Genomic DNA, 25,999 nt, shown 5'->3' with positions numbered 1-25,999 from the left:
CTTTTTGTCTGTATACAGGTTTAAAGGTGAGCAGGTTGCAGTTCTGTATTCCTAATGTGTTTAAGACTTTGCTATGTTTTTTACTACTACTACAGATCTTTTTGAAGCTTTTTCTTTTGATGGTACTTGTGAAAAATTTAAAAATATATCAAATATTTTACAAATATCTTCAAACACAAGTCATTATCATGCATGCACACAAATACACACATGTATACACACACAGGAAAAGTGCACTTCCCTGTGAGTCCAGGGTCTGTACGCAGAATATTTGACAGCCTCAATGATAAGCCCCCCAGTTTCATGGGCCAGATAATTGACATTCCTTCATGTTATTCTTTTGTCCTTTTTTACGGTTGCATTAACCACATTTCTTCCTAGTCCCAAACAATGCTTAGATGCTACAGCAGTTGCTTACATGGAAAAAAACGTTAAGAAAGGACTTTATGAACTACCATTGACTTATGCAACTTCACAAATAAACTCTAAAAAGGAGAAAAACTATGAGGAATGCTATTCATTCACTGACCTCGATTTGAAAATAGAACATTTTAGTGGATGTATGAAAGTGAGTTATATGTATAGAATAGTCCAATTTCATAAGCAGGCACAGATCAGTTCTGCTCATGCTGAGCCAGCCCAAGGCTGTGTGTGAATACCATCCACAAGCTCCACAGCCCTCTAAGTTTCAGCTCAGCACTGCACTAATACAGCCACATTCCAGATCAATACTGGCACTCAGTCCAGCAAGATTTGTTATGTCTGCCTACAGAAACGCCTTTTAGGCCTATTTGTTAAAAACCTACTGCATGCTGTGGACATAGTCCTTTCATCAAAAGCTGGCAATGTCTACCCCAAATTCTTCAGAAAAATGGCAGGACCATAAGAACCTCAAGATCAGCTCTCTATTTGGTTAGGACTGATTACAGTACAATTGCTCTATGGTTAGCACTAGTACACAGAGTTGTATTTTAAGACAGCCTACAGCTCCAGTCCTAAAATAAACACAAATAAAATACCATCACACTGAGTATGAAGGAAGGCTGTTCACATAAACAGGCCTCAGAATGCAACTCTGAAGACAGCTCGGTCTGAAGAGATAACATTTGCCTGCTATTTTTGGAGATTGTTTGCTGCCTTCAAAAGCATGGTTTATCTGCTGCAGCAAATCAAGCTGTGCAAACAAACATACGCGTACAGTCCCAGACACTATGTACTTGAATTTCACCTTGAATTTCCTCAATATATTAGAGATTCAACACCGAAACTTAAATCTGGGATCAAGAAAGAGATAATTGTTTAAAGATACTTGTGTTCAGTTGTTGGGCTGGGGGAAAGGAGATCATTGCTCTTTTAGTTAACAGAATAAATAAATAAAAGGTTGATTTGTTGGATATGACTATTTGAATCTTATCACTTCATATTTCTTACCAAGACTCAGATCTGAGAAAAAATTCTACACTTAACCATTTTGTACATAGTCCCACCTGAGTTCAATCTTCAGTATAACCTTTACATGACTGAAAGGCCAGACATTAGACCACATTTCTACCCTACTGCCTCTGAAACTTGCTTAGTTTTCAAATGAGCAGCCATGCTTATTGGGACACAAATTTTGGAGTTTTGGGTACTGAAGCCTACTAAAATCAATGAGAATATTTCTGGGCACTTCTGAGATGTCCAGTCAGGTTACTGTTAGTGTTGTATTTCCTGCTCTTGGAGTGTGAACATGTTCATTAATATGGTTATGACTGTTGAATTAAATGATGAGTAAATAATGTTGCAAAAAAATCTGAGAATGATACGGTTTCTATTATCTCCCTGAAAAGGGTTTATTCACTTTTTAGCACAGGCTGTCAGACATGTTACAACAGTTATGAAAAGGCCTTTTGCTTACATTACTAGTGGCAGAGCTGAGTGAACCACCTTCACTGAAAAATCTGAAACACAAAATTCATCCTACCTTCAGCTGTACTAGATGCACATCCACATGCTTGCTATCCGAGTCCTGCTGGACAGAGTACGTCAGGTCTCTGACTCTTTCAGACGTCATCCGAAGCCAGGTCTCAATTTCTGGCAAGTGGAGAACAATCTTCCAGTCAGCCCCAGTATGCAGAGGAGGAGGTTTTTCATACTGCTGGCCAGAATCAAGCTCCTTCATGACATCTTCTTCCCCATCTTGTTCCACTGTAGGAGTCATGTTTATAAGCATGGGAGATGCATCAGATGGCATGGGATCCAGTTCTTGCGTTCTCATGGGAGAAAGTGCTACATCCATGGCTAACATGAAAAAGTCTAAACCATAATTCTTTCCAAAATAGCTGCAAAGATAAAAAGAAGAGACTGCTGTTATGAGACCAAATTTTTCAACGAAAGTGTTCACAGGACAAGGAGTAGGTGGCAATATCCGAGAGGTATTGTACTTCTAAATAAACTCTTCACCCTAAAAATATACACTAAATGTACAAGAATAAATAGATTTTTCAAACTAACTTTGTTGATTTGAACAAGCAAGTCATTTGTTTGAGAAAAATAACAAATACCACATTTCTCTCATTGTAGAGAATCACCTTGGAAATTGTAGTTTTCGTTAATGAAAAATATGTGCTGATTTTCTACAACTGCAACATGAATAAACTGAGAATTAATAAAGCCAGCAGAACTTTACTGAACTCCACAAGTTAATATAGGACTGGTATTTGTAAACTAGCACATATTCGAACATATTTCTTGGCCTGAAACTTATTACTAAACACAAAATATCTCAAGTTTTATTCACATTTCCTAACAGTCCACTCAACTATTTATCACATACAACAAAAATTTTGAAGGCAAATTGGAAGCAACTATTGAGGACATTTGGTTGATTTATTGTAGGCAGATTTTAGTTTTGAAGTTTAAATTCTTATAGTTTTGTTAGTTTAAAAACTGGTTTTGTTATATTAAGAACTGTTGTACTAAGCAACAACTCTATCAAAAATTAGAGATAAGAATTCCAAATGTCAAAATACATACCTAAAATTAAAACATCATTTTACAAGAGTGGCTTTATTAGACCCCAAAAGATGTGTCATCAATATACACTTAAAGGTTCACTGGAAAAAGTAAAGAAGTAAAACATTTTATTTTGTACCCCTCTCCGTATACTCTAGCTGTATGTAATATAGAAGGCTGCCCTAAACCCTATGCCCAAGAAAAAAAACTACTGAAGAGCATGAACCTTGTTTGGACCTAAGTACCTAAAGCATTACGAAAACTTTCATTCAGTAGGAGCTGTATTTTTTACCTAATTTTGGAGACGCTCAAATTTGACACATGCCTGCCTTTGACATACAACTTCCCTAAACTTTATATCAGCACTTACTTGCTGCTTCAGTACTTTGCAACCTTAAGCTATATTCAGTATGTCTACATTAAGAGAATTAAGATTAGGTCCTTTAAAAGCTGTTTTATAATTTGTTTTAACCAGTGCATGTTAGAAATACTTCAACTACATTTTGATAACTTTTACTTCTATTCCTTTTCCATAGTGCTAAGACTGCAAATAACTCGATTACGCAGCCATTAATTTGGGCAACATTCTGAGTTTTTACACTTTGACTCGCTCTTCTATAAAGGCTGCCCTTCAGCTTTTAGCATAATAGTTATAAGACTGCAGGAAAAACAAACAAAAAAAACAGTGCCTCTCACTATTAAATCATCTACACTGTGTCTACTGAGTATTATTCTTAAATATTTCAAATGGATTCTCAGCATCCATTGACCAGTCCTGAAGGCAGTGACAGTACCAAGGAAGTATCCAAACTCCAAGCTACTTATAGCTGGGAAGGACAAACAAATTATATTTCATGATAATTTGATTTTATTTCTTATCATTCTACTACTTAGTAAATTATCTTTTGCAGATCTATCACCACCATCACCACCCCCCCAAAAAAAACCAAACCAAAACAAAACAATATTTAGAACTGATATCAAGCTAGTTAATATTAATTTGGCACTTCAGAATAGAATTTTCTATCAGTGCAATCAAAGAAAGGGAATGTTAAAAGATTTGAATCATTCTCAATGCCTGCCGTACAATTTCCACCTCTCTTAGTCTGATTTTAAAGACTTCAGAATTAAATGTTGTCAAATAAAAAGCTCTGCAGAAAGACTGCATTAAGTTAACATTTCAGGATACTGGGTGTTTTTCAAGTCCATCTCTTTTCATTGCCCATTTTTCAGTTTAAACTCTGTTGCCATACATACAAAATGCATTCTTAGAGAAATCATTCAATTTGAAAACATTTTTGGCTTAGACATTGCTGATTATCTCCCCAGTTTTAAAGCATATAAGCTGCACATCAATTGTGCTAGCAGCCAAAACTGTCTTAATATTTTAAGCATATTCTTTACATTATTTACTCCTGAAAATGAAATTTTGGTGACACACATGTGGTCCTTATTTCTGCATGTTTTTCATTAACAAATTAAACATGCCTACCAGCAAAATAATTGGTTCTGAATCACTAAATATACAGAAACACAGGAAGAGCAGTACTTCCTTAGCAGTTTTTCCACACACCAAAACAAAACAAAACAAAACCCAAAATAAAACAAACAAAACAAAACAAAAACAAAGCAAACAAACAAAAAAATCCACCCATCAAACCAAAAAACCCCCTGGCACTCTATAATAGATTTTTTCAACATGACTCAGCTCTAGTAAGAACATTAAAGCAATTAGCAAACAGAAATTAAAACATGCTCCTGCAGAAGCAAACAAAAGCTAGTTCATGCTGCATGCAGAGCATAGCTCCAGCTTTGATACACTGAGTCTGCAATTAGCAACCATTAGGAACCTGCTGACCTGTTTTTTGTTACGATGTGCTTGAGTCTATATACTGGCTCTCCAGCTTTACAGCTAATGCCTCCTTAATCCTAGTTGCTCTTAAAGTCAAGTCCTTTGAATCCTTTCCTTTCTGCCAGATCACAAGTTGCAACATTTCAAGTAGGAATATGCGGAGAAACTTTAAAATAGAACATTCTTTTCACATTCTTAAAGAAAAAAAAAAAAATCATACTAGGTAATAAAACACACTGTGGATACTAATTAGCAAGGTCTGGGAAAGCTTTTAAAAGCTCACAAACGCTTGAAAGGAGAAACTGTTGCAGCTAGAAATGACTGAATCCCGACACTAGGACACAGATTCATTAAATTGTTTCTTGGCAGAATGAAAAGGCATCGACATCCAACTACCCTGCGAGAAAGGAAAACTGAAAGGTTCTCCTGCGCTCTCTGAGAAAACTGGCACTGAAGCGGCGCATTCACAGCACTCCTAAAATCGCTGGGGAAGCAGTAAGCTCCACCCTGCTATCCCCCCCCGCTCCCCTGCAGCTGCGGCCAGGCCACATAACTCCCAGGCCAGGCTTGGCCGGACCCGGTGCCCAGAGCGCGCTCCCGTCACCCTCCTGCGCTGGCTCTGAAAGGAAAAGAGGAAAAGCCCTGCCACAGGGCGCTTTTACAAAGTTCTGGTGTTGAGATACTAAACAGCAAACAGGGCCAAAGAGCAAACAAGGCCCAGCAGCAACGGCAAACCTCACAGACATAGCTACTTCAAGCAATTTAGGAGTTATAACACTTGCCAAAATACATTCGATCAGCAGTGGGTTCTGCTTTTTGGATTACTGACCACGTGCAGGTTATACTTCCATATTTCTAACTAGGTCGGCAGCCTTGTAGAAGACTGTATTCATAAATTTTTGTTAAGACATCTCAGCTACTGAAGATGACTAAATTCACTGCTCTCCACCCCATTCACATACAGACACCTGCATCTATTGCCCTCTAGCTAGACCCCTTCCCCTCCAGTATTTAGGCTTTTACTTTTATACTGAAAAATGGAAGGTGGAAACAGCAAGATGGGGCATGGAAGTCCTTCTTCAGCAGTTCCAGTATTGGTACAATGTACCATCAGTAACATATGATAAATTTCAGCAAAACCAATTTTAATTTGAAATTTGAAAAAGCATATTTAAGAACAATATTCAAGATACCAAACTGTCATCTAGTGGATTAAAACATTTGCTAAATAATTATATGTACAAATGAATGACAAGCAATGCTTTGGGATTGTATATTGTAGTGATTGATATTGTGAGTGATTTTAAATGCTGGCCTTAGAATTTGTTATATTTCTGGAGTGTTTTGTTTTTCCAGACTTTGTGAGATGTACAGACAGTGAATGATAAACCACTATAATAAGAGTTAGAACACATATTAAAAATGAAACTTTTTTTAGAGTTGCTCTGTATACACTACCGTGTAAAAATAATTTTTGAAAAGAGGTAAAGAAGTGATTCATTTCCTTCTAAGCAGGACTTCTATCACTGCTAAAGTTCCTTATAAACATGAAAAGCTAAGCTCAGTCTTGTTTTCTACATCACAAAATCCTGGTAGCATCAATGACTGTTTTAGGTGGGCAAGCAACGCTACATCAGACTCTAGGCTTTCTTATAAACCAAATCCTTTCTGTACCTGGAATAGCTGTATAAACTAGATGATTTTAATTTGCAGGCGAACAGCTGAAAATAAATTTTCAATTGTCCTGGATCAATAAAAAGTTCATCTCTCAATATTTTCAGGGCATAGCCTTATTTTCATCATCGCAATCATAGGTGAGAGAGAGATACAATGCCATTATTTTTAAAAAATACACCTCAAATTATTTGTTTCCGTCACTTCTGAAGCTACTGTTTCAGGCTGCAAAAAAGGCACATTTATGAACTACACAACATAGCTACAAGCTTGTATTCTTTCCTTCAGGATTAAAACATAGACAAACTGAGAGTATTTTTTTTGCCTTGTGTTAGTTCTTTATATACAGTTCTATATATTCATGGATAGTTGCATAAAAGGTGAGAGATCCTGTGTAAGCACGTGCACACATATGCTTTCTATCTTCATCTTTAGTAAGTGCATCATACCTAACAGATGGCTGATTACCTTCCACTAATCACATAGGCAATCTCACTTTCCCCTGGTTTTCCGCTCAATCAGATGCTAATGCTTTTATGCAAAACATAGAATGTGTGTGTCAACCATAATATAGTTCATCAATCACTACAAGCCTTGAAAGACTTCTCTCACTCATTCTGCTCCCCAATTATTCACATTTTCCTTCTTTATAAAGTGCGGGCCGTAATCACTCTGCCAGCTATCAGATCATCCAGGTTTTCCTCCAACAGCAGTTGGTTCCTGTCAAACAAAGATTCATTAAGTATTTTAAGCCATACAGTAGTCCAAGCATTGATCAGTGGTGCAGACACTGGGTCGAGTGAATGTTAATGAGCTCTAATTTTTCTTACTGTCACATATTGTTAAAATCAGCCATAAGTACTATATAGCCACCTGTCTGTCAAGTTAACAATTCATTTCATTCTCTAAAATGGCCCAAAAACCCCAAACTCCATCATTAAATAATTATGTCTGCTTACTGACTTTGAAATCTAATGATGTAAATTTTAACATCAGATTTAGTGAGCTCATCGATGTTGAGTTTTCTTAAATAGATACAGTCAAAATTAATATCTCACACAGCCAAGTTATATTTCCATTTCTTTTCCACTTCAATAGTCTCAGGATTTCTCTGCCAAGTTATAAGGCTTATTACATCTTTCCTGGAAAATTCAATCTACTGTATATACCGCAAAGATAAACTGTGTACATCAAAACACTGAAATACATCATGTCAGTAACTACATACAGAGCAACTTGAACTTAATATCACATTAACACTACCCCTACTGCACTGATTCTTTTGCTGATTTCCTACATGATTTAAGAAATACAACAATTTCAAAAAGCTTTCAAAGAACTGAATTCTAAGAGAGCCAGTTTAGGTTTTTCTCTTCATATCATTCCCTGTGAACACATTTCAATAATACCTCCTTTACAATTATCTTACTATTATACCTAAAAATCTGAACAAAATTAACAGAAAAGGAAAAAAAAATCCATTTAGCACTGCTGGGCCTCCTATTTGATGCATGTAGACTCTTAGAAGGTATAACTGATAGGGAATATGATGATGCCTGAACTCCTGCAGGATACAGACCAAAGAGCCTTGCACAGTAATGTTAATATTAAGCCTGAACATTAATGTGAATCATGATTAAAATTTTTAATATTACTGATTTAAAGGCCATTAAAGAGTCTACCCGCAAGGCTTCAATGCTAACAAAGGCAGACCAACAATGATTAACTACAGAAATCACACCATGGATGTTTGAGCTCCTGATTATGTCTATAAATTAGGATTTAAATCACTGAAATGACCCAACATGCTCTTTGGTATCTGCTGTTTCTCTTGCTAATACAAGGTGAAGGAAAATGTAGAATTTACAAGGCAAGTGTTTATCTAGAAAATAGAAATCATTGTGGCAAACCAGGGCAAATGAAAACTCTGCTGGAGGATTTAGCAAAGAATCTGTCTGAAATCGATGGCATAGTAGGAGAAGCTATGAAACAAACTGATAGACCACAAGGTCTAGGCATTATATACCCAGGAAATCTGCGAGAAGCCAAGGGTGAAATAGCCAAATTGCTGATTGTGGTGTGCATGATCTTTCATTTGAAATTTCATTGTTTCTTACGATACCAGTTTTTAAAGAAATGTTCTGGGAGATCTCTCCACCTGAGGTTTATACCAGGAAAATTAGTAGAAACTGCAGGAGAATGAGGCAACACCTGAAAAAGTACCATTGTTTAGAGAAAGAACCTCCATTGCTTTTGAAAAGCCACATTACTGGAGTTTTCCAAACTGACCACAAAATGCTTTTGACAAGATCTGATGCCAAAAGCTAAAGGAATCTAAATAGCCATGGGATAAGGAGGAAAATCCTTCAGTGGACAAATAATTGAATAAAAGGCTGGAAACAGTAGCAATAAATGGACAGTGGAGTGGAGAACGAATGGAGACAAATGGAGATCAGAAGCAGAGTTTCACAGAAACCTCTGCAAGGTGCTGTGCTTCTCAATAAATTGTTCAACCATTTTTCAGGTCCTTTATCAATCAAGTGAAAAAATCCGCAGAAGATATTGAAATACTTGGGACAAATTTAAACTCTGAGTAAATGGAGGATCTTACTACATCCAAAAATTGAGCCCTAAAATAGCAGATTAAACTCACTATAGGCAAATATGAGGTTATGTGTATGAGGAAAAACAAATACAAAAACTAAGAAAAAAACCAAAACAACAACAACAAAAAAGCAGTCCTAATTACATGTCTAGAATAGGCTCCAAGAGGAATAATACTATTCAAGAACAATGTCTTGGAAGGAAAACTATCAAAGTTCTATAAAAAACATCAGCTTAATAATCAATAGCAGCCAAAAAGAAAATCAAGTTTTAGGAACATTTAGCAAAGGAATAGGACATACAGCAGAAGAGGAAAAAAAAAAAATTACATCACTGTATAAATCCATGGTACACATCCAGCATGTTATGTGCAATTCTGGCCCCCTCATCACAAAGGGAATACAGTGGAGCTGGAAAAGAGTTCAAAAAAGGCAATCCGAAGGAAAAACAGGAATATGTAATCACCTACGTTCAAATTAAATCTGAGCAAGCTGAAACCCACAGCCTTGAAAAAAAAGTGACTTAGGAGGATAGGATGAAGGTCATAAAATACCACTTTAAAACCATGCTATCCAGAAACTTTAGATGTTGCTGTTTTTCACAACCTGGGCCTCTTCATTCTTCAAAAGAAGCCCAACCTTTTCTCGATGAAAGCAGTTGTGATACTTCCTATGTGCTCTCTGTCCAGAGGTCTTTAAAGTGGTAGATCACAATTCCTCTCAGGGTCTCAGCCATTTGCCCAACCACCTTATATACCTAAGAGGGTGCTTCAGCCATTCTACTTGCCATGGTTTTTGCATGCAGTTGTCCAAAGGAGGACCTGGAAGATCCAAGCAGGACCCCTTTGAGTTATTCCTTTCAGGAACAACTCAACAAAAGACCTTGCAAATGGCTTCCTTTTACAGAAAGCATCACTGAAAATTTCAAACAGCAAGCAGTCCCGAACTCACCTCTCTCAAGCCCTCAGTTTATTCTGTGTCTTCACCTGCTTCAATAAACTCCAAGTCCCTGATTTAAATTCATTTCAGTATATATATAAAGCCACAGGTATGATAATCCATATAAATAAAATCTTTGGGCATAAATCCAATATACTCATCATAACAACAATTTGCACCTGTACTGTCAAGTCCAGGAATTTCATGAACTGTGGAAACTGTACTGAATTATGGCCCTACAATTAATCAGTGGATTAATACTGGAAGCAAAGTACAGTTCTGTTTGCGAGAAAGAGTTCACATCTCAAGAAGTACCAACTGTGCACCTTTACACAAGCACCAAGTTCATCTAAAAATATATCCAACAGTTCTAGCCACCATTAATGTCAATTATGCACAAAAAGAATAACAGGGAGGAAAACAAAAAAAAACAAAACAAAAAAACCAACACAACAACAAAAATAACCAATGGCAAAACAAAACCAAAAAATCACAACAAAAAACAACCAACCATAACCACCCTATATTTAATTATTTCTCTGAAATTAACTGAGTATTGGAACTATCACACTGAGCCTAGAAAGACACCATGGAGAGATAGGAATACTTTTCTACTAAAGAAAATATGTCATACATGCTTATGTAGAAACCTAAACACTGATATATAATGAAGTCTTGCCTGAAACAGTACATAAAATTTATACACTCCTAGCTCATATCATTTTATGTTCTCACTTATGAAAAAGCAGGGAGACTTGCTGGAAATGATCCCATTAGACAACCGTTATGAGGTACATCAGAAAAAAATTCTACACTGCAACATGTACAGACATTGAAAACAATTGTGTAGTGCCAGACTCGTACAGCTAGAGCAATGTATTCAGAGAATCAGATAGACAAGGATGAGCAGTTGTGTTTCCTGGACATTTTTGACTCAGCGCAGTTTTGCCCTGCAGTAAAAAACAATGACTGGGAGATTATGTGGTGTGAAGAGATTAACATTAAAATGGACAAAGACAAATTAGCTGCTTCATTTTAATTCATCATTACTTCAGCATCCTTTATTACCTAACTGCTTTACATCATTTTAGGCTTTTGTTACCCTATTTTTCAGTCCAGAAAGTCAGCAGTACATAGAAGACATACAGAGTGGCAACTTTCATACGCTGATTCTTCAACATACACATGAGGGGTCAGTGGTTGTTTTTCAGTTTGTGTTCTCAGGTGTTTGTTTTTTTTTTTTTTTTATCTCACTGGATAAAGCTATTTTTGTCATTCTAGTCACCAGTAGTGAGCAAAGCATTTGCAATCATAACATAATTTTTCCCTTCACCAGCTACAAATTTAGATAGTGAAGGATGCAAAATAATTAAGTTAGCAAGCAAGTGATCCCCTTGTTCCAAACTGTTTCTCCAAAGAGATAAAGTGAAACATCTTTTAAATTGGAACAAAATCAAGATTAGGTTTGGCTCAATACTAATCTGGATTTTAAATGGTCTTTAAGTATGCACAGGGGCACTGAGATGTAGGTGAAAATATTCAGAGCTGGTTCACAGAGGCTCTGCTTCTTTGTTTGTGTGTATACCACCATTGGTTTTCAACTGCCTACCAAACCTGACCCATGTCCAACCAGGCAGGAGAGTAGAAAGAATCCACAGTTGTTTGTATGCATTTGTGTAGACACAATCTTAAACTCTTTATTCACTATGAATTTTTTTGAAGAGTTATCCACCATCAAAATACCAAGATTATTTCCACTCCCTAAACCAAAACAATTTACAGACATGACATTTCATTTCATATCTGTGTGTCTCATTTCCTTGAAGTGCTCATCCACTCATGGGCACAAGGGCTCCACCAAGCAAGTAGTGCAGTACATTAGTACCAATCTCTTCCAGCTCCAAGCAAGATTACTGTTAATTCCCTCTAAAGACAGATAGCTCTCTGGGAGCTGCTGCTGCTGAAATCCATGGAAGTCCATTTGTTTTGCAACACTAAATTTTATTTCGATTGTGCATTAAAGGGAACTTCCTCGTTTCAACTTCAGGATAATACTCAACATCTATTAATCTCAAAGAAACTAATTTAATTTCCGCTATCTGAAAATATCTTATAAAATCACTCACAGAACCCTAATTCAAGTTTGCTTCTTTAATTGTATATTTACCTGGTACCTGGGAACAGGATGTTTTTTGATGAAGGTTAATTGATTCTGAAAGACTGATCTGCAACTGTAAATTTGAGACAGAAAAACCCTCACATCAAAAATTTCCCATAAATAACCTCTTCAAATTCTTCAATCAATTAAATTGGTTTTGACATTTTTCATAGTAAAAAAAAAAGAGGGTGATAGCTTTCTTCCTTTGTTCAAAATTTCATTCTATGAAGATTTCAGTTGTCATTTTAGCTTGCTTTTTTCTGATCACTTTTTTTAAAAAATAAAAATTCTTCCATTTCTCCTCCAAACCATAAAAGAACAAAGAAAATTTTTTTCAGTAAATATTGGCAGTTAAAAAACACAATGTCTTGATGCAAATAAATTTCATTGCAAACTTTCAACCAGTCCTGCTCTATTTCCTGGGAGTTACCTCAAACCCAGTAGTCTCAGGATTTCTCCTATGACAGCAGAATGAAGGTACTGCTGTAAGTTTTAGCTCAAAGTTAGGGAAAATAAAAATAATATGTTTCACCGTAATTTCACACTTCAGTTTCCTAATAAATACATACTAGTCACTTAGGAGAAATCTTAACATTATTTAAGGGAAAATCATCCAGACACTAAGCAAGCTTACTCCTTTTTATTATGGAACTTGATTATGAGAAATTAATTATTTGTATCAAGCAATAGGACCTCATTTCTTACCCTCTCATACGTACCGTGCAAAGTATGCCAGTTATAGCCAACCTCTAACTACAAAGCAAGTCTTATATCTTTCTCTAACTGTCATTCAAGATCATCATTTGGACTTCTTCATTAAATTAAGGCAGCATCAGATATACTATAGGTAGTGCAATACTGGATGCTCAGTCTCTCAGTACAAAAATTATAATAATAATAAAATCTTTAAAAGAAAGAAAAAAGAATAATCTACCTGAAGAATTCTTCAAGACACAGTATGTCAGACCCAACAATGCAGCATCAGACACTTAAACTGCCCCAATCCTAGTGATAAAATAGATCAAAATAGCCATAAGACATGCTCTGATTTCTGAAACTAACTTTGTTACACTAATTTTTAATAATTTTATTATAATAAATAAAGATTTTGGGGGAAACTGCTACTTTTTGGAATGACGAACAATGCAGCTGCTGAGATCAGAGACCCTGATCCATTTTGGAAATCAGTATTCTGTGTTATATGACAGACAACACACTGAGGCTAGCTGACCATGACAATTCTTACTGTCATGTAAAGTTTAACTGTAAATAATTTAACTGTTAAATATAATATTTTCAGGCATTATCTAGAACACCACAGCCACTGCTTTTTACCTCAATTTGGGGATTCACAGAAATAGACTAAGCTCTTTGGAGCACAAGTTGTTTTTTTGTACTAAGTCACACTGAAGGGTTCTGCTTTATTGTTTTGGTTCTTGGTACTATCAAATATCAATAATACATTATCAAATGTGTACATGCAGTTATCATAGTAACAGTGCACTGTAAAACATTTTATTCATTTTGGGGATTCATTTTTAATATACATTAAGAGACTTCCTGTACTACAAAGATGAACCATGGCTTCACTAACTATTTTGCAAAATCAATCACTAATTGGATAAAATCCTAACCCTTGACGTTGACTTACTGGTCACCTAAAAATAGATTTTCAGTCACTCTGTGTTATCAGTTGATAGACACCATCACCCATAGTGCACAGTTGCTTTATGCCCTTCCTTTCCATTGTGCAATTTTACAAGTCATTTACGATTCACCCAAAGCATGAGAAAGGTGTTTCCCCAACCCCGGTGCAGTATTACTATTTTTGGATTATATTAAATGACAGAGACAACTTCATTTTCTCCACACACAATACTCTTTTTGCACTAAGAGCTTTCTAGTTTCACCATCACCCATCTTCTAAATACAATCCAAAAAATTGCATTCTCATCTCATATTACCTTACAAACTTTGGAAGAAATGCTGTATGATAAACAGTGGCATCTCTAAACAGGGTTCAAGCATGTTTCCAACTTAATTTTGTACCAGAACTCTATCCAAATTAAAAAATATTGGCAATTGCAGAACTTTATTCTTAAATTCAGAATCAGTTTCAACAACACTGATAGTGGCCAAGAACATTTTCAGTATCAAATTTTCTCAAATTTTTATCTCATACACTCTTATGAGTGCACAAGTACATAATATGCACCAAGACTACCCACCAGCACTCTTACAGCCTGCATCTCCTCAGATAAGTAACAGATTCTGATCTCTCTGATTATTGTTTAACCAAGACCAACTTCATAGAAGTCAATAATGACAGAAGTAAGAAGGTGGGCTTTCAAGGCCTAATTAAGCTGAACACAAAAAATTAAGGCTCAAATGTTTTTACCCTTTTAAGTCATTCTCACTTACCTAACACTGCTTTCTTTTACCATAAACTTGGTCCGATACATTAAAATCAAATTAAGCTAGAAGAAGAATCCAAATTTTTATAGTTCTGAAACTTCAGGGTACAAAATTATTGCTTCAAAACTTTAACTAGGTATAAGATATTAGCATAATATTTGTAATATTAGTAGTTCAGCATTAACACTGATGCTCAGAGTAGGTCCGTAAAAATGTTAGGTATCGTACATGCTCCAGGAGAGACACTATAGTTCTGACATTCATTGTGTACTTCTGGTGAGGTTTTTTCCAATCTGGACAGACACTGCCTTGAAGATGCTATAAAAGAGACTGAAATGTTTCACAGGAAAACTACAGATTCTTGCACAAGATTCTTCCAAAGAAGCTCAATCCTTGAAGAACATGTGTAATGGAAGGATCAAGGATAAAGGAACCCAAACCTGATTTTGAATGTCACTTTTGAATTCCAGGAGCTAAGCATCTGATGAGGAGATAAAAGAGAGCAGTGTTGTGAAAAGCCCAGATAAAACAAAAGTGCAAGGACTGCAAACGTAAGGGAAAAAAAAATAAAAGATCAGAAGAAGCTACAAGAAAATGAGAAGCTTAAATATGGGTGCAAGACAAAAAGATGCTAGGGGATAGATTCAAAAAGCAAGCAATCAGAGTAAAGAAAGGAAATTCAACCTGAAATACAGAAACACTGAAGGAAGAAATTGTGGCATAACAATAATATTGGAAAAAATCAGAAAGATGTTAACACCAGAAAGAAGGTTTAGTGAAATATAAACTTTGTGTCCTGCTTGATAGTATTCTCTTATTCAACATCCACATAAAATATCCCAACTTTAGCGCATATCACCACAAAGAACAGACTATCATCAAAAAATAAATTAATAGAGAGGAGTTTTCACTCATATAGCTCAAGTGTTTTATTGACATATTTTCTACCATGAACAATTCATCCATACTGTAGCAAAAGAAAACTCTCAGTCATTTTCCAGTGTTCATGAAAAGCAACATGTTCATGCTTTCTGCCAACCAGATCTTCTTTAGAAGAAAAATATTTCTCTTTTAATCTTGCAAGACATACTTTCAAAAGTCCTACACCATGAAGTGGTAAGATACTTACGCAATCCCCCAAGTTGCAAATAGGTATGGGTACAAATTTTGTTTTAAAGCTGAACTATACCTGTAATTGCAAATTATTAAGAAGAATGGAAGTCTTTAAAGGCAAGCAGAGGACAGGGGGAAATCACTACTATTCAGCATCATCTATAAATTTATAAGGAAGTTTTCGTTGTTTATATATGCCGTTTTGTTATCACAGGGAGCACCTGCCTATATTCTAAGACTATATAAGGTGGATTAGATGTTGCTGTGACTGTACTTAAGAAATGGCACAAAAATTCTGGAAGATACGGCTTGAAGCATCAGCGCTCTCTGTGTGGGAGCTGGACTCTGGATCACCAAGGAAATGAAAGGATATAGATTTATAGCTTGGAGTTCCACTACAAGGAACAGGACTCTGAGCAGAATTCCTACTTACTCTGGATACCTTTTTTCTTTCTTCCTGCTTTCATTGATGATTTTGACTCTTGTGGGTGGGTCTATAATAATGGACCAAAAAGTCACCCAAACACAGTGGGTTTTCAGTGAGATCCAACAGATGATGGTGGTGCAGAGGTCATCTTACAATATTCCAAAATGACCGTCTCAAAGCTGACTTTGCACAATGGGTCCTGACCAACATACACTAGAAGAACAGATATCACAGAACTAGACCACCTTCACACTAGATTGAAACTGATTTTTATAGTCAGCCGTGGGCTGGCACAGGAGAGGAAGATGTACTTGCACATGGGAATAAACAGGTTTGGATACTTCCAGGTCAGATTCTTGGACCCCAGTAACTCAGAAAGCATTGTCTTTGTTGTTTGCCCCATTATGTTGGGCTACACGCATTTTGCAATATGAGTCTGTATAAAGAGTTATGGTTGGTCATTTGGGTTTATTATTTTTCTTCTGTTATAAAAGGTACATGTAGTATCATGTTCCAAGACTTTTTTGAATGCTTTCAAGCACAGAGGGTTCTCCTAGAAATGTGACCAGGGATTGATATTTTAATTTTCCAGAGCCAGAATAATTGTACCAGCTCAAATAGGTTCTTAAGATATAATTTGCTTCATGAGACTAGCTTGAGAATGATACCCTGCCTGCTGCTACCAGCAGGTAGCAAGATGTTTGCACCAGCACATTTTATGAATAAACGAGCTGCAAACTCCTTGTGCTCTGCACATATACAGTGTACACTTTCAGTAAATCTGTTCATCCCACATAATTATCATATTATTTTCAGAATTGCACTGAACAATTCAATAATATGAATCAATAAACAAAGATGCTATAAAACAGTTCACAGGAGGTCCATTCAATTTGTTATGCAATTTAAAATTTAGATCAAGCACCTACAGGAGCAGTAGGACCTTAATACATTCTGAAGAACTGAAATACTGATATGAACTAGCATTTTTCTTTAGTTAAATTTCAAGTCAATATATGTAACTACAGGTATTTCCAGTTCAGAGACTTTTCATCCTACTACCAAATATGTATACAGTACATGAAAAAGGAAGAATATATATGGGAAGACTGGAGAAATAATCACTTATCCAAAAATAAGATCAATTGTTTCCAGTGTTATTCTTCACAATTTTACTCTAGATTTTCATATTCTGTAACATCTTCAAATTTTGTATAAAAATAAAATGTTTATTAAGATGGAATAGCACCTACTTCAAAAAATACACTTGCAGCATTGCTTTGTACATATTGCTACAAGTCAATCATATGTCTTCAGTTTATGTCTTCTTTTATTAACAACCATTTTTACTCAGCAAAAGCAAGTAATATAGATAGTCAGAATTTGTTCAGAAAACTGGGTAAATATGCAGCTATGAAATATGTGCATGCAGTAATGCATTCAATATTTCATACATCCAGAAAAATATTATAATAGAAAAATACTAAAAAGTAAAAAAATATTGCATAGCCATTTGAAAATTATGTGCACTATACATGAAGATAAATGATTATGAATACGATCTCAAATGCACTTACAAGAATAATTTTTTTAAGTGTGCAATGACTGAATTCATACAAAGTCATGTGGTTCTATATACATTTTTCTAATCTTAAACAGCAAATTCTGTATTGAAAAGATTAGGCATCTGTTTGTTATATGTAGATTTTAGTCTGGAAATAGGGATTGAAATCCCATAAGACTCCCCCTCACCAGATGTCACCACTTGCTAGGTTTGAAATGCTCACAAAATGGAATTTCTTTTATGACACTTATATGTTCCTCAACTAAACCAAGAATTTCAGAGGAACATAAAAGGCTTAAAAACTCACAAAAAAAAAAAAAAAAAACAAACCAAAACCCCAAAACAAACCTACAAAACATGTTAAACTGTTTTCTTAAGGCCATATGAAAAATTTAATAAACATAAGCCTCTAATTCCTCCATTCCTAATACATAATATCAAAAAACAGACAATAATTTAAAATATTTAATTTTATACTCTTATTTAGTGCTTCTTTCTGAGAGTTCTGACAGTCTATCGCTTCCTTTAAGGCCTACCAGAATTATTTAGGATTGGGCCCTTGATTTTGTTATTAGTTAACATACTGATTATGTGCATTGATTATTTTACAGTCTTATTCTGAAACAGATTTTAGAGAGTCTCAGTTTAGTTACTTGCTGCTGCCAACCTCCTATGGTACACTAAACGATGCAACTGTGATGATTATATTAATGCAGCATTTCAGAAGAATACGGGTTTTCAGCATAAATTAAAATATTGTCTTTGTACCTCAAAACTTTTTGTTCAGAGAGACGGAAAAACAAAAAATGATTTTATAGAACCTACAGTAACCTGATTTTTTAAGATAATCACCTAGGAAGGCTCAGACCTAGATTCCAGCCACTGTATTAAAAAAAGTTTATAAGAAGTAAAATTAAACTGGAGTGATTGAGCAAGCTGCACTCAAAGCATCTCATAAAATTCTAGTTAAGATGCTTTCTTTGACAGTGGATGCCATTTCCAAAAAGGAAAAGGAATTAGAGCTTTCACTTGGTTTAAGATTTCTGCAACCATTTGTGCATGGAGGAAAGCCACCACCATGACTTTCTCTTACCAAATACAAGGAAGCGATTCTCCCCTGGGCACAAGGCTTCAGATTTAGCATGTGTGATTTATTTATGCATGTCAGGTAGCCAAGAATTCAGAAAAATTGATCAGGTGCACAGAAAATATAGGAAAACCAATATTCTGCATGCTTTTCATACAGAATATGGGACTAGAGGAAAAAAAAAATCACAGAATTCTGAATTGCACATGTGACTAATCTGATTAGGACAAGATGTAAGATACATTCCTGTCCTTAGCATCCATCATTGGCTTATGCTGGTCTACACTGAAGCTGTGGTGAATTACAGTTAAGGTTTCTCTTGCCTCACACATTGCAGGGAGAGTTCTGTTCTTAACTCTGACAGTCAATCTCTTCCACCAAGATATAGGTGCTGCAAGCACTCAGCACTGTAAACTCCAGTCCAAGCTAGATTCTCAGGAACAAAGTTTTTCAGGTAAAAAGTACAATATCTATCCAAATTTAAAGTTATTTAATTTTGAAAGAATTAATTTAGCTGAAAATATCTACTGATACACTATCAACTCTGTTTAATCAGCCATCAAATTCAAATTTATGTGTTTTGTTCTACCATCACAATATACAATCATGTGACTCTATTAACCTGAAATTAGTTCTGACTAGCTGTAGCGTATATGAAATGGCACTGTATCTAAATTACTTTCTCAGAACTAAAGGCCTTATTTTTCTCCTGCTGAAACATTGACTGCTTCTTCAAAATTAACAGTACAGAAGTGCATGTTCACTTATTAAAAGACACATACTTCATAAATCATTATACCCATACTTATTTCTATACCTTTTTCATGCCAAGGGACCACTTCAGTTCATTGTGGGTATAGTAAATATCTATAAAAATGGACTAACATGAAACCAAAGCAGTATGAAAAAATAATACTATTAAATACCATAGGGTTTGCACATTTCAGTCATCCCATCATTTAGTCAATCGATGGAGTTTGGAGTTTATTTGGATTTACTTTTCTTTCTTTCTTTCCTTATGGACAATTACAGTTCTGAGAAACTGAGAAAACTTCAAAGAAATATTGGTATGATTCAGAAACATACCACAATTATAGTTCAACAAGTTAGTGCAAGATCCTACCTAAATACAAAGGATATAATATATATATATATATCAGCATTATAATATGACAAATGGTCAAAATCAGCGATTGATTTGTTAAATACAACTACCATTCAATACTCATTGGAACATATTTGTTTACACTAAAACATCTACTCCTAGGTTGTAAAAAAGTAGCCTGACAGTTTGAACATGGAAAGAGACAACCCATGAAAAACATTTGTGTCTATTTAAGTCTGTTTTGATAAAAACTGTTTCAACTCAGTAATTTCAGTTTTATGACTAGGTCCCCTCCAAACAGAAACAACCAAGACATCAAGTATTAGTTAATTGCTTGAGCAAAGAAGTAAGGAAACAATCTACAATAAATAAGCTCTCTCTGAAGAGTTCCCAGGTGTGCTTCATTCAAAAATTGTGTCCTACTTAAGCTACATTCTGGTTATATTGTTTTTCTTTCTGTTTTGCTCATGAAAATTCATTTTGCTGCTTGGGAAATCTGTGAGCAGCATCTGAGACAAGTAATTGACTTACTCAGCAGAAAGGAGTAGAAGCTCAAACAAGCACCTGAAATAAATCTGAGGGCATCCACTTCACAAGTCCCTGAGATTTACCTGTTTTAGATCAGATATCAGGGCTCCAGGATAGGAAAAAAAAAAAAAAAAAAAATATATATATATATATGAAAAGCCAGAAAGAGAGGAAGGGAGGGAGGGGAGGAAGGGAGGCAGGAAGAAAGAAAGAAAGAAAGAGAAGGACAGACGGACGGAAGGAAGGAGAGAGAGAGAGAGAAAGAGAAAAAGAAAGAGAGAGAGAAAGAAAGAGAGAGAGAAAGAGAGAAAGCAGTGTTGTACCTCATAAATTTAGAAAAATTGTGATGAGATTTGGTTATTCTAGAGCCTAGTAATAGAAAATATCAGACAGGGATATTACAGCTGCTGGAAAGCTACCAGCAGAAACAGTGGAAAATACTGGAAATGTCTGTGTTCTCACCAGCTATGGAGCTAAATGCTATTTATAGAACCTGCCACAAATGATAACATTTTTTTCCAGAAAAATCTTTAAATCAGTGAAAAGTTAAGAGGGAGAGAGAGATGAACAGTCTGCTGCGAAGATAATTTTCTTCACAGTTGCCAAAATCTGATACAATTAAGATGACACGGATGTTTTCTGCATCACTCTTCTAATTGGTAACTACACCCCTTGATGATATTTTAAACAGGAACAGCTGTTTATGTCTTAAATTTATTTTGCAAAACAAAAGGAAAACTGCATCATGGATGAATGAATCTGTTTGTCCTTTACGTTCAGAAAACATTATTTTACAAGGATTACAGGTACTTCTTTGTGGAATGAAAACGACACTATTCTATGACAGCTTAAAAACTCCTCTAGGCTTAGAATAATAATTTATAATGGACAGTGTAACACGATAATTGTCCTTCTCAAGCTGCTTCTTTTATTCACTGATAAACATTTCAGGAGGAACAAAATAATACTATTATATGGAACATGACATAGGAAAGTAGGGCTTTCAGTAACATGGAAAATACTTTCCAGCCAGCTAGTGCTGTCATTCATGTTCTACATTTTGTAGATGAAGAGCAAGTCATGTCAGACACTTTCACTCCACTGCTGATTCTTCATTTGTTGAATAAGAAAACCACCTCCCTGTGCCTCTGTTTAGATCCTTTGATGAGCAATTTCCTCAGCCCAATAACACTTTTCATTATGCACCAAAGGTAACAAAATGGAGCCCAATTATATCTGGGAATTTTAAGCACTAAAGGTAGTAAACAATAACTTGCTGTGAAGAAAAGGGAAAAGCAAAGTAGCAGCCACTCTGAAAATACAGGACTCCAGGCTTCCCTCCAGGCAGCATCAGTTCATTCTCTAGTAACAATGAGACATATTGATATACTTTAAATAGAGAAGTAGGGATACCTTATTGATGAAGAGCAACCCAGTTTCACTCCTATTAAACAATTAAAATGGAAGACATACATTTGCTGATTGACAGCTGTTTCCAGGGTTCTTTTCTGGGAGAAAATGATCCCTTATCACTGGCTTAAGCAGTAATGTGAAGCTAAGGGAAAAGAAAAAACAAACAAACAAACAAACAACAAAAAAGAAAATAACACCACAAAAAAAAAAAAAACAAAAAAACAAAAAAACAAACACACACAAACACCAAACAGAGCCTTAATTCCATCCTCCTTTTCAGTAATAGGATTTTTTTTTTCTTTTTACTGTAATGACTTTAGAAATCTGTTTGCACTAAACTGGGAATATGAATGCACTTGTATGCATGTCATAAATTACATCTTGTTTGTTAACTCGACTTATTCTTTCCTGGAAGTCATCTTGGAAGCCAAATTTCGTAAGTATTTTATTCCAGTTTGATTATCATATGCAAGTATTAATTATGGTGATTTTATTGTCTCTTCAGTTAATATAAGACTATTAATACTATTCATCAATCACAATTCTGGATATGCTAAAACATGGTATTATTATGGATGTTATAAAAAGTCACTGTGAAAATTCAGTGTAGGTTTTGCAAATGTATGTTTATGGCACGCAGTTCTTCAGAGATTATTTGTGGGAAGTGCTTTAAAAGGAGAAAACTATATCCATTAAATACTTTTAATATTCTTATACAATATATTATATTTGATTGCAACAGAGAAAGATTGCTGATGAAATTAGCTAAAATCTCAATTATGATGAAATACCTAGGATTTCAAATAAATAAAAATTACTTAAATTTATTATAAAGTAATACTAATTTCATTTATGACCTATAAATTTGTATTTATATCTGTATTTGTGCTTGTAAATTGCAAGTTCAGCATTAATGATAGAGTTTGATAAAAAAATGCATATATAAAGTATTTTTAAATTAACTATATCATCATGGTCTTGCAATAAGTGTAACAACTGAAAACCACAGAAAAAGCACCTACAAATTGGAGAATGAAATCAGAGAAAAAAAGGATTCTTGTCTCTTCCATTCCCTTATCACATGGGCTCACACTTACATCCACTCATGAAATGTAGTAGCGCACAGCCCCCATACAAACAGCATATCTGCATCTAATCTGAATACAAAGTGTTTTCCCATAGGTTTGATCATGTCTGTGTTCACATCAGTATTTTCAAATATTTATAATTTTAACAATTCTAGATTCAAGTTCTATCCACATTCTTTTCCCTTCAATGTTGTAATCATTTTCTTTTTCTGGTTTACTGAGAATTTTGGCCTACATCAAAGTCATTCTAGAGAAAAAACGTATAATGTGCTTAATTAAATTATGTGAATTGTCCAGCTAAAATCTTATGTGATATCTGTTTATGTGCCTAAGATCTTGGTTATGCTAAAGCATTTTTATAGCTAAAAGCAGCGTTTTATAGCTACAGGCAGCACTAACCTCATCACTGCCTTTTAAACTCAAAAGATTTTATTGTCAGGTGAGCAGAAATATACCCCTATTGGGTATTTTTGAGAATGCCATCTCACATTTTCTGTAGCCACAGGTACCACCCACAATGATCCAACACTCACAAATAAATCAAAAAGGATAATCACTAGGATTTATTATACAAATCAATCAGTGTTTGTGCTTGACATTCTGACCAATTTCGAAAGACAATCCCACTCAATTGTAATTGGAACTGGCTGGGATGAATGAACTGACTATGCATAGTAAATATTGCTTTATTCAAAACTTAATAAAAATCCATATTAGTAAAACTTAGAGAGGCCTTTTACAAGTTTGTTACAAGCAAATTTAGGTGATCCCTTCTTCGTAGTGCCAAGAAAGTACCAGAACTGCAAAACTATTTCTAGTTTTGCTTGATATTGTAATTCACACGTGTTCACTGCTGTGTCATTTTCAGCCAGCCTATGATCCTGCATTTTTATCTCTCCCTGTTCCTTTGAAGAGCACATAACATAATAGTGTTATATTTCTTGAGAGGGGATCATGCTTCATACTATAATACAGGTAAATAATAATATCACATGCTAGTTTGTATAACATCCCTTTATAAAGGCCATAAAAATGTACATAACTAAAAAGTAGTTATAAACTGCTATTCAGTAACTCAGCAATGAGAAATTATTCTAAACAGTTACTTGCTAGTTAAAAGGAAGGTCTGTAAGAGTATGACAATATAAGTAACTGCAAAAAGGGTCATTCATGGGGGCATGAAAAAGTAAAACCACGAGTAAGTCTCAGAAGTAGCTTTAATAATCTTTTCACAAAGAGGTTTTTCTTTGATAGGAAGTCAATTAATTTTTATTGCAATAAACTATTTACCATATTTAGAAAGCATACCAGAGGTGTAAAATTTCAATCCACATATGTAGTTTCAACTTATTTTGTCTGTAATTATTTTGAAAATTTTCCATGTGATTTCGTGCAAGCTGAGACATTTGCAACAGTGACATCAACAATTTGTTTAGACTGCAGTCTCATTAAAAATCTGACTAAACAGCTTTCTAGCCTTTCCCTTGTTGTGATGCTCATTTCTATTTGAATTAACTTCTCAGTACTAAGATTAGTTTATCACAGGTTCTTCTTAAACTCATCTACAAAATAACCTCATGTCCAGTAATTCTTAAGTTGCAACCATTTTCCCTACCTGTATCAGCCCATTAGATATGAGATACCTCAACTCATTTGTTCAAACATCAGCACCTAGGACCATTCCCTTTCAGTACGTAGCTATGACACAGGCACTGTGGGAAAACTGTGATCTTCCAGCCAGAGACCAGGCAAAATATTCTAGGATGGTGCAGCTCTAACCTTAGGTACAGTCCCACTCCACCAGATCTTTATAATCCACGTTACAATTATATTTTCCTTCTCACACTAAGCGTGAATCGCACATTTACCAGCATCAGGCCTCGCACAACGGGCCAGAAACAGCAGTACCTGCCAGGAGAGGAAGCATGGTGCCCTGGCCTTCTGAGATCCCCACCAGCTAAGAGCTCAGAGCTGCCACTGTTCTGGGGCATCTCAGATACCTATTGCCAACTGAATCAAGGCCAAACAGTCCATGTTATGGTTGGCCCACCTCATCTTCCTCACACCTCTCATGAGAGTATGTTTTCGTCTGCTCATCTACCTTTGGTCTCTAATTTTGTTCGAGGTATATACCCTAAGTGAATGACACTCTAAGACCCCACAGCATTATATCCTGAGTCTCTTTCTACTCAGGAAAAATGAGAATCCTCCTTGGAAATTGTATGTCCAGATGAAAATCTTCTTTATCAAAACTTAGAACAACTATTTTTTCATCAATCGATGAGACTCACATATTCCTATGAAATAATGTATATTACTTGATTAACAATTAAATATTCTGCAGTAATGGACAGCTTCACTTCAGAGAAATTTGTTCACATATCAGCTGTCAGTCTTAAATTCCTTATTCTCTAACATTGCTTTCACTTTTTAAGGGATTTGCTGCTTCTTCAAAATAGATACAGTATTCTGTTCATAGTATTACATATCTGATTACACATACGGTATTAAAGAAGGCCAAAATGAACAGAGAAACACTTTTCAAGTAAATTCAGTCTGAAATATTCTAAAAGATGAAGAGTACAGTGGAATGTGTTGGAACTGGAATAACACATTTTAAAATAAACTTGAGAAGATTTACCTTGTATTACAAAGCTGTTGAATGTACTGTCAAGACCATTTTCATTATGACTTCAATACATTTTCCTTGAATAACAAAAGCTTCCACATGAGTTACACACTGATCCTGGGGAGAAAGTGATTTGTCAGTGGAAAGAAAGAAAATGAGAAATGAGAGAACTAATTCTGCTGCTGTTAAAAACACAAACAAGGCAGGAAGGAAAATGTGATAGCATTTGACAATGATATCTTCCAATTGGTAAATTACAGGAGCAGCTTTAAAATTATTGTAATTATAATATTATGTTGATAACAAACTGGTTGAATTCACTGCATCCTGGTTGTTTATTATAAAAATAACATTAACTGAATGCAGTTGAGTAGTTACCCTACAAAAATGCTCAAAGTTTCAACTTGCTA

At 35.2% G+C, this 25,999-nt stretch overlaps 1 protein-coding gene across 1 annotated transcript in view; it reads right to left on the bottom strand.

Annotated features, from left to right (window-relative positions):
- The window catches only part of AKAP6 (A-kinase anchoring protein 6), a 295,063-nt gene that overhangs the window by 233,783 nt on the left and 35,281 nt on the right, over positions 1-25,999 (bottom strand). The window contains 1 exon segment of the mRNA XM_042791037.1: positions 1,964-2,321. Within this exon segment, the coding sequence (XP_042646971.1) occupies positions 1,964-2,287 (324 nt within the window). The 5' untranslated portion in view covers positions 2,288-2,321.

The sequence above is a fragment of the Tyto alba genome, unplaced genomic scaffold (genome assembly GCF_018691265.1).
Source record: "Tyto alba isolate M040663 unplaced genomic scaffold, T.alba_DEE_v4.0 Super-Scaffold_18, whole genome shotgun sequence".
NCBI lineage: Eukaryota > Metazoa > Chordata > Aves > Strigiformes > Tytonidae > Tyto > Tyto alba.
Note: the sequence above shows the minus strand (reverse complement) of the source record. Positions and strands in the feature narration are given on the sequence as shown.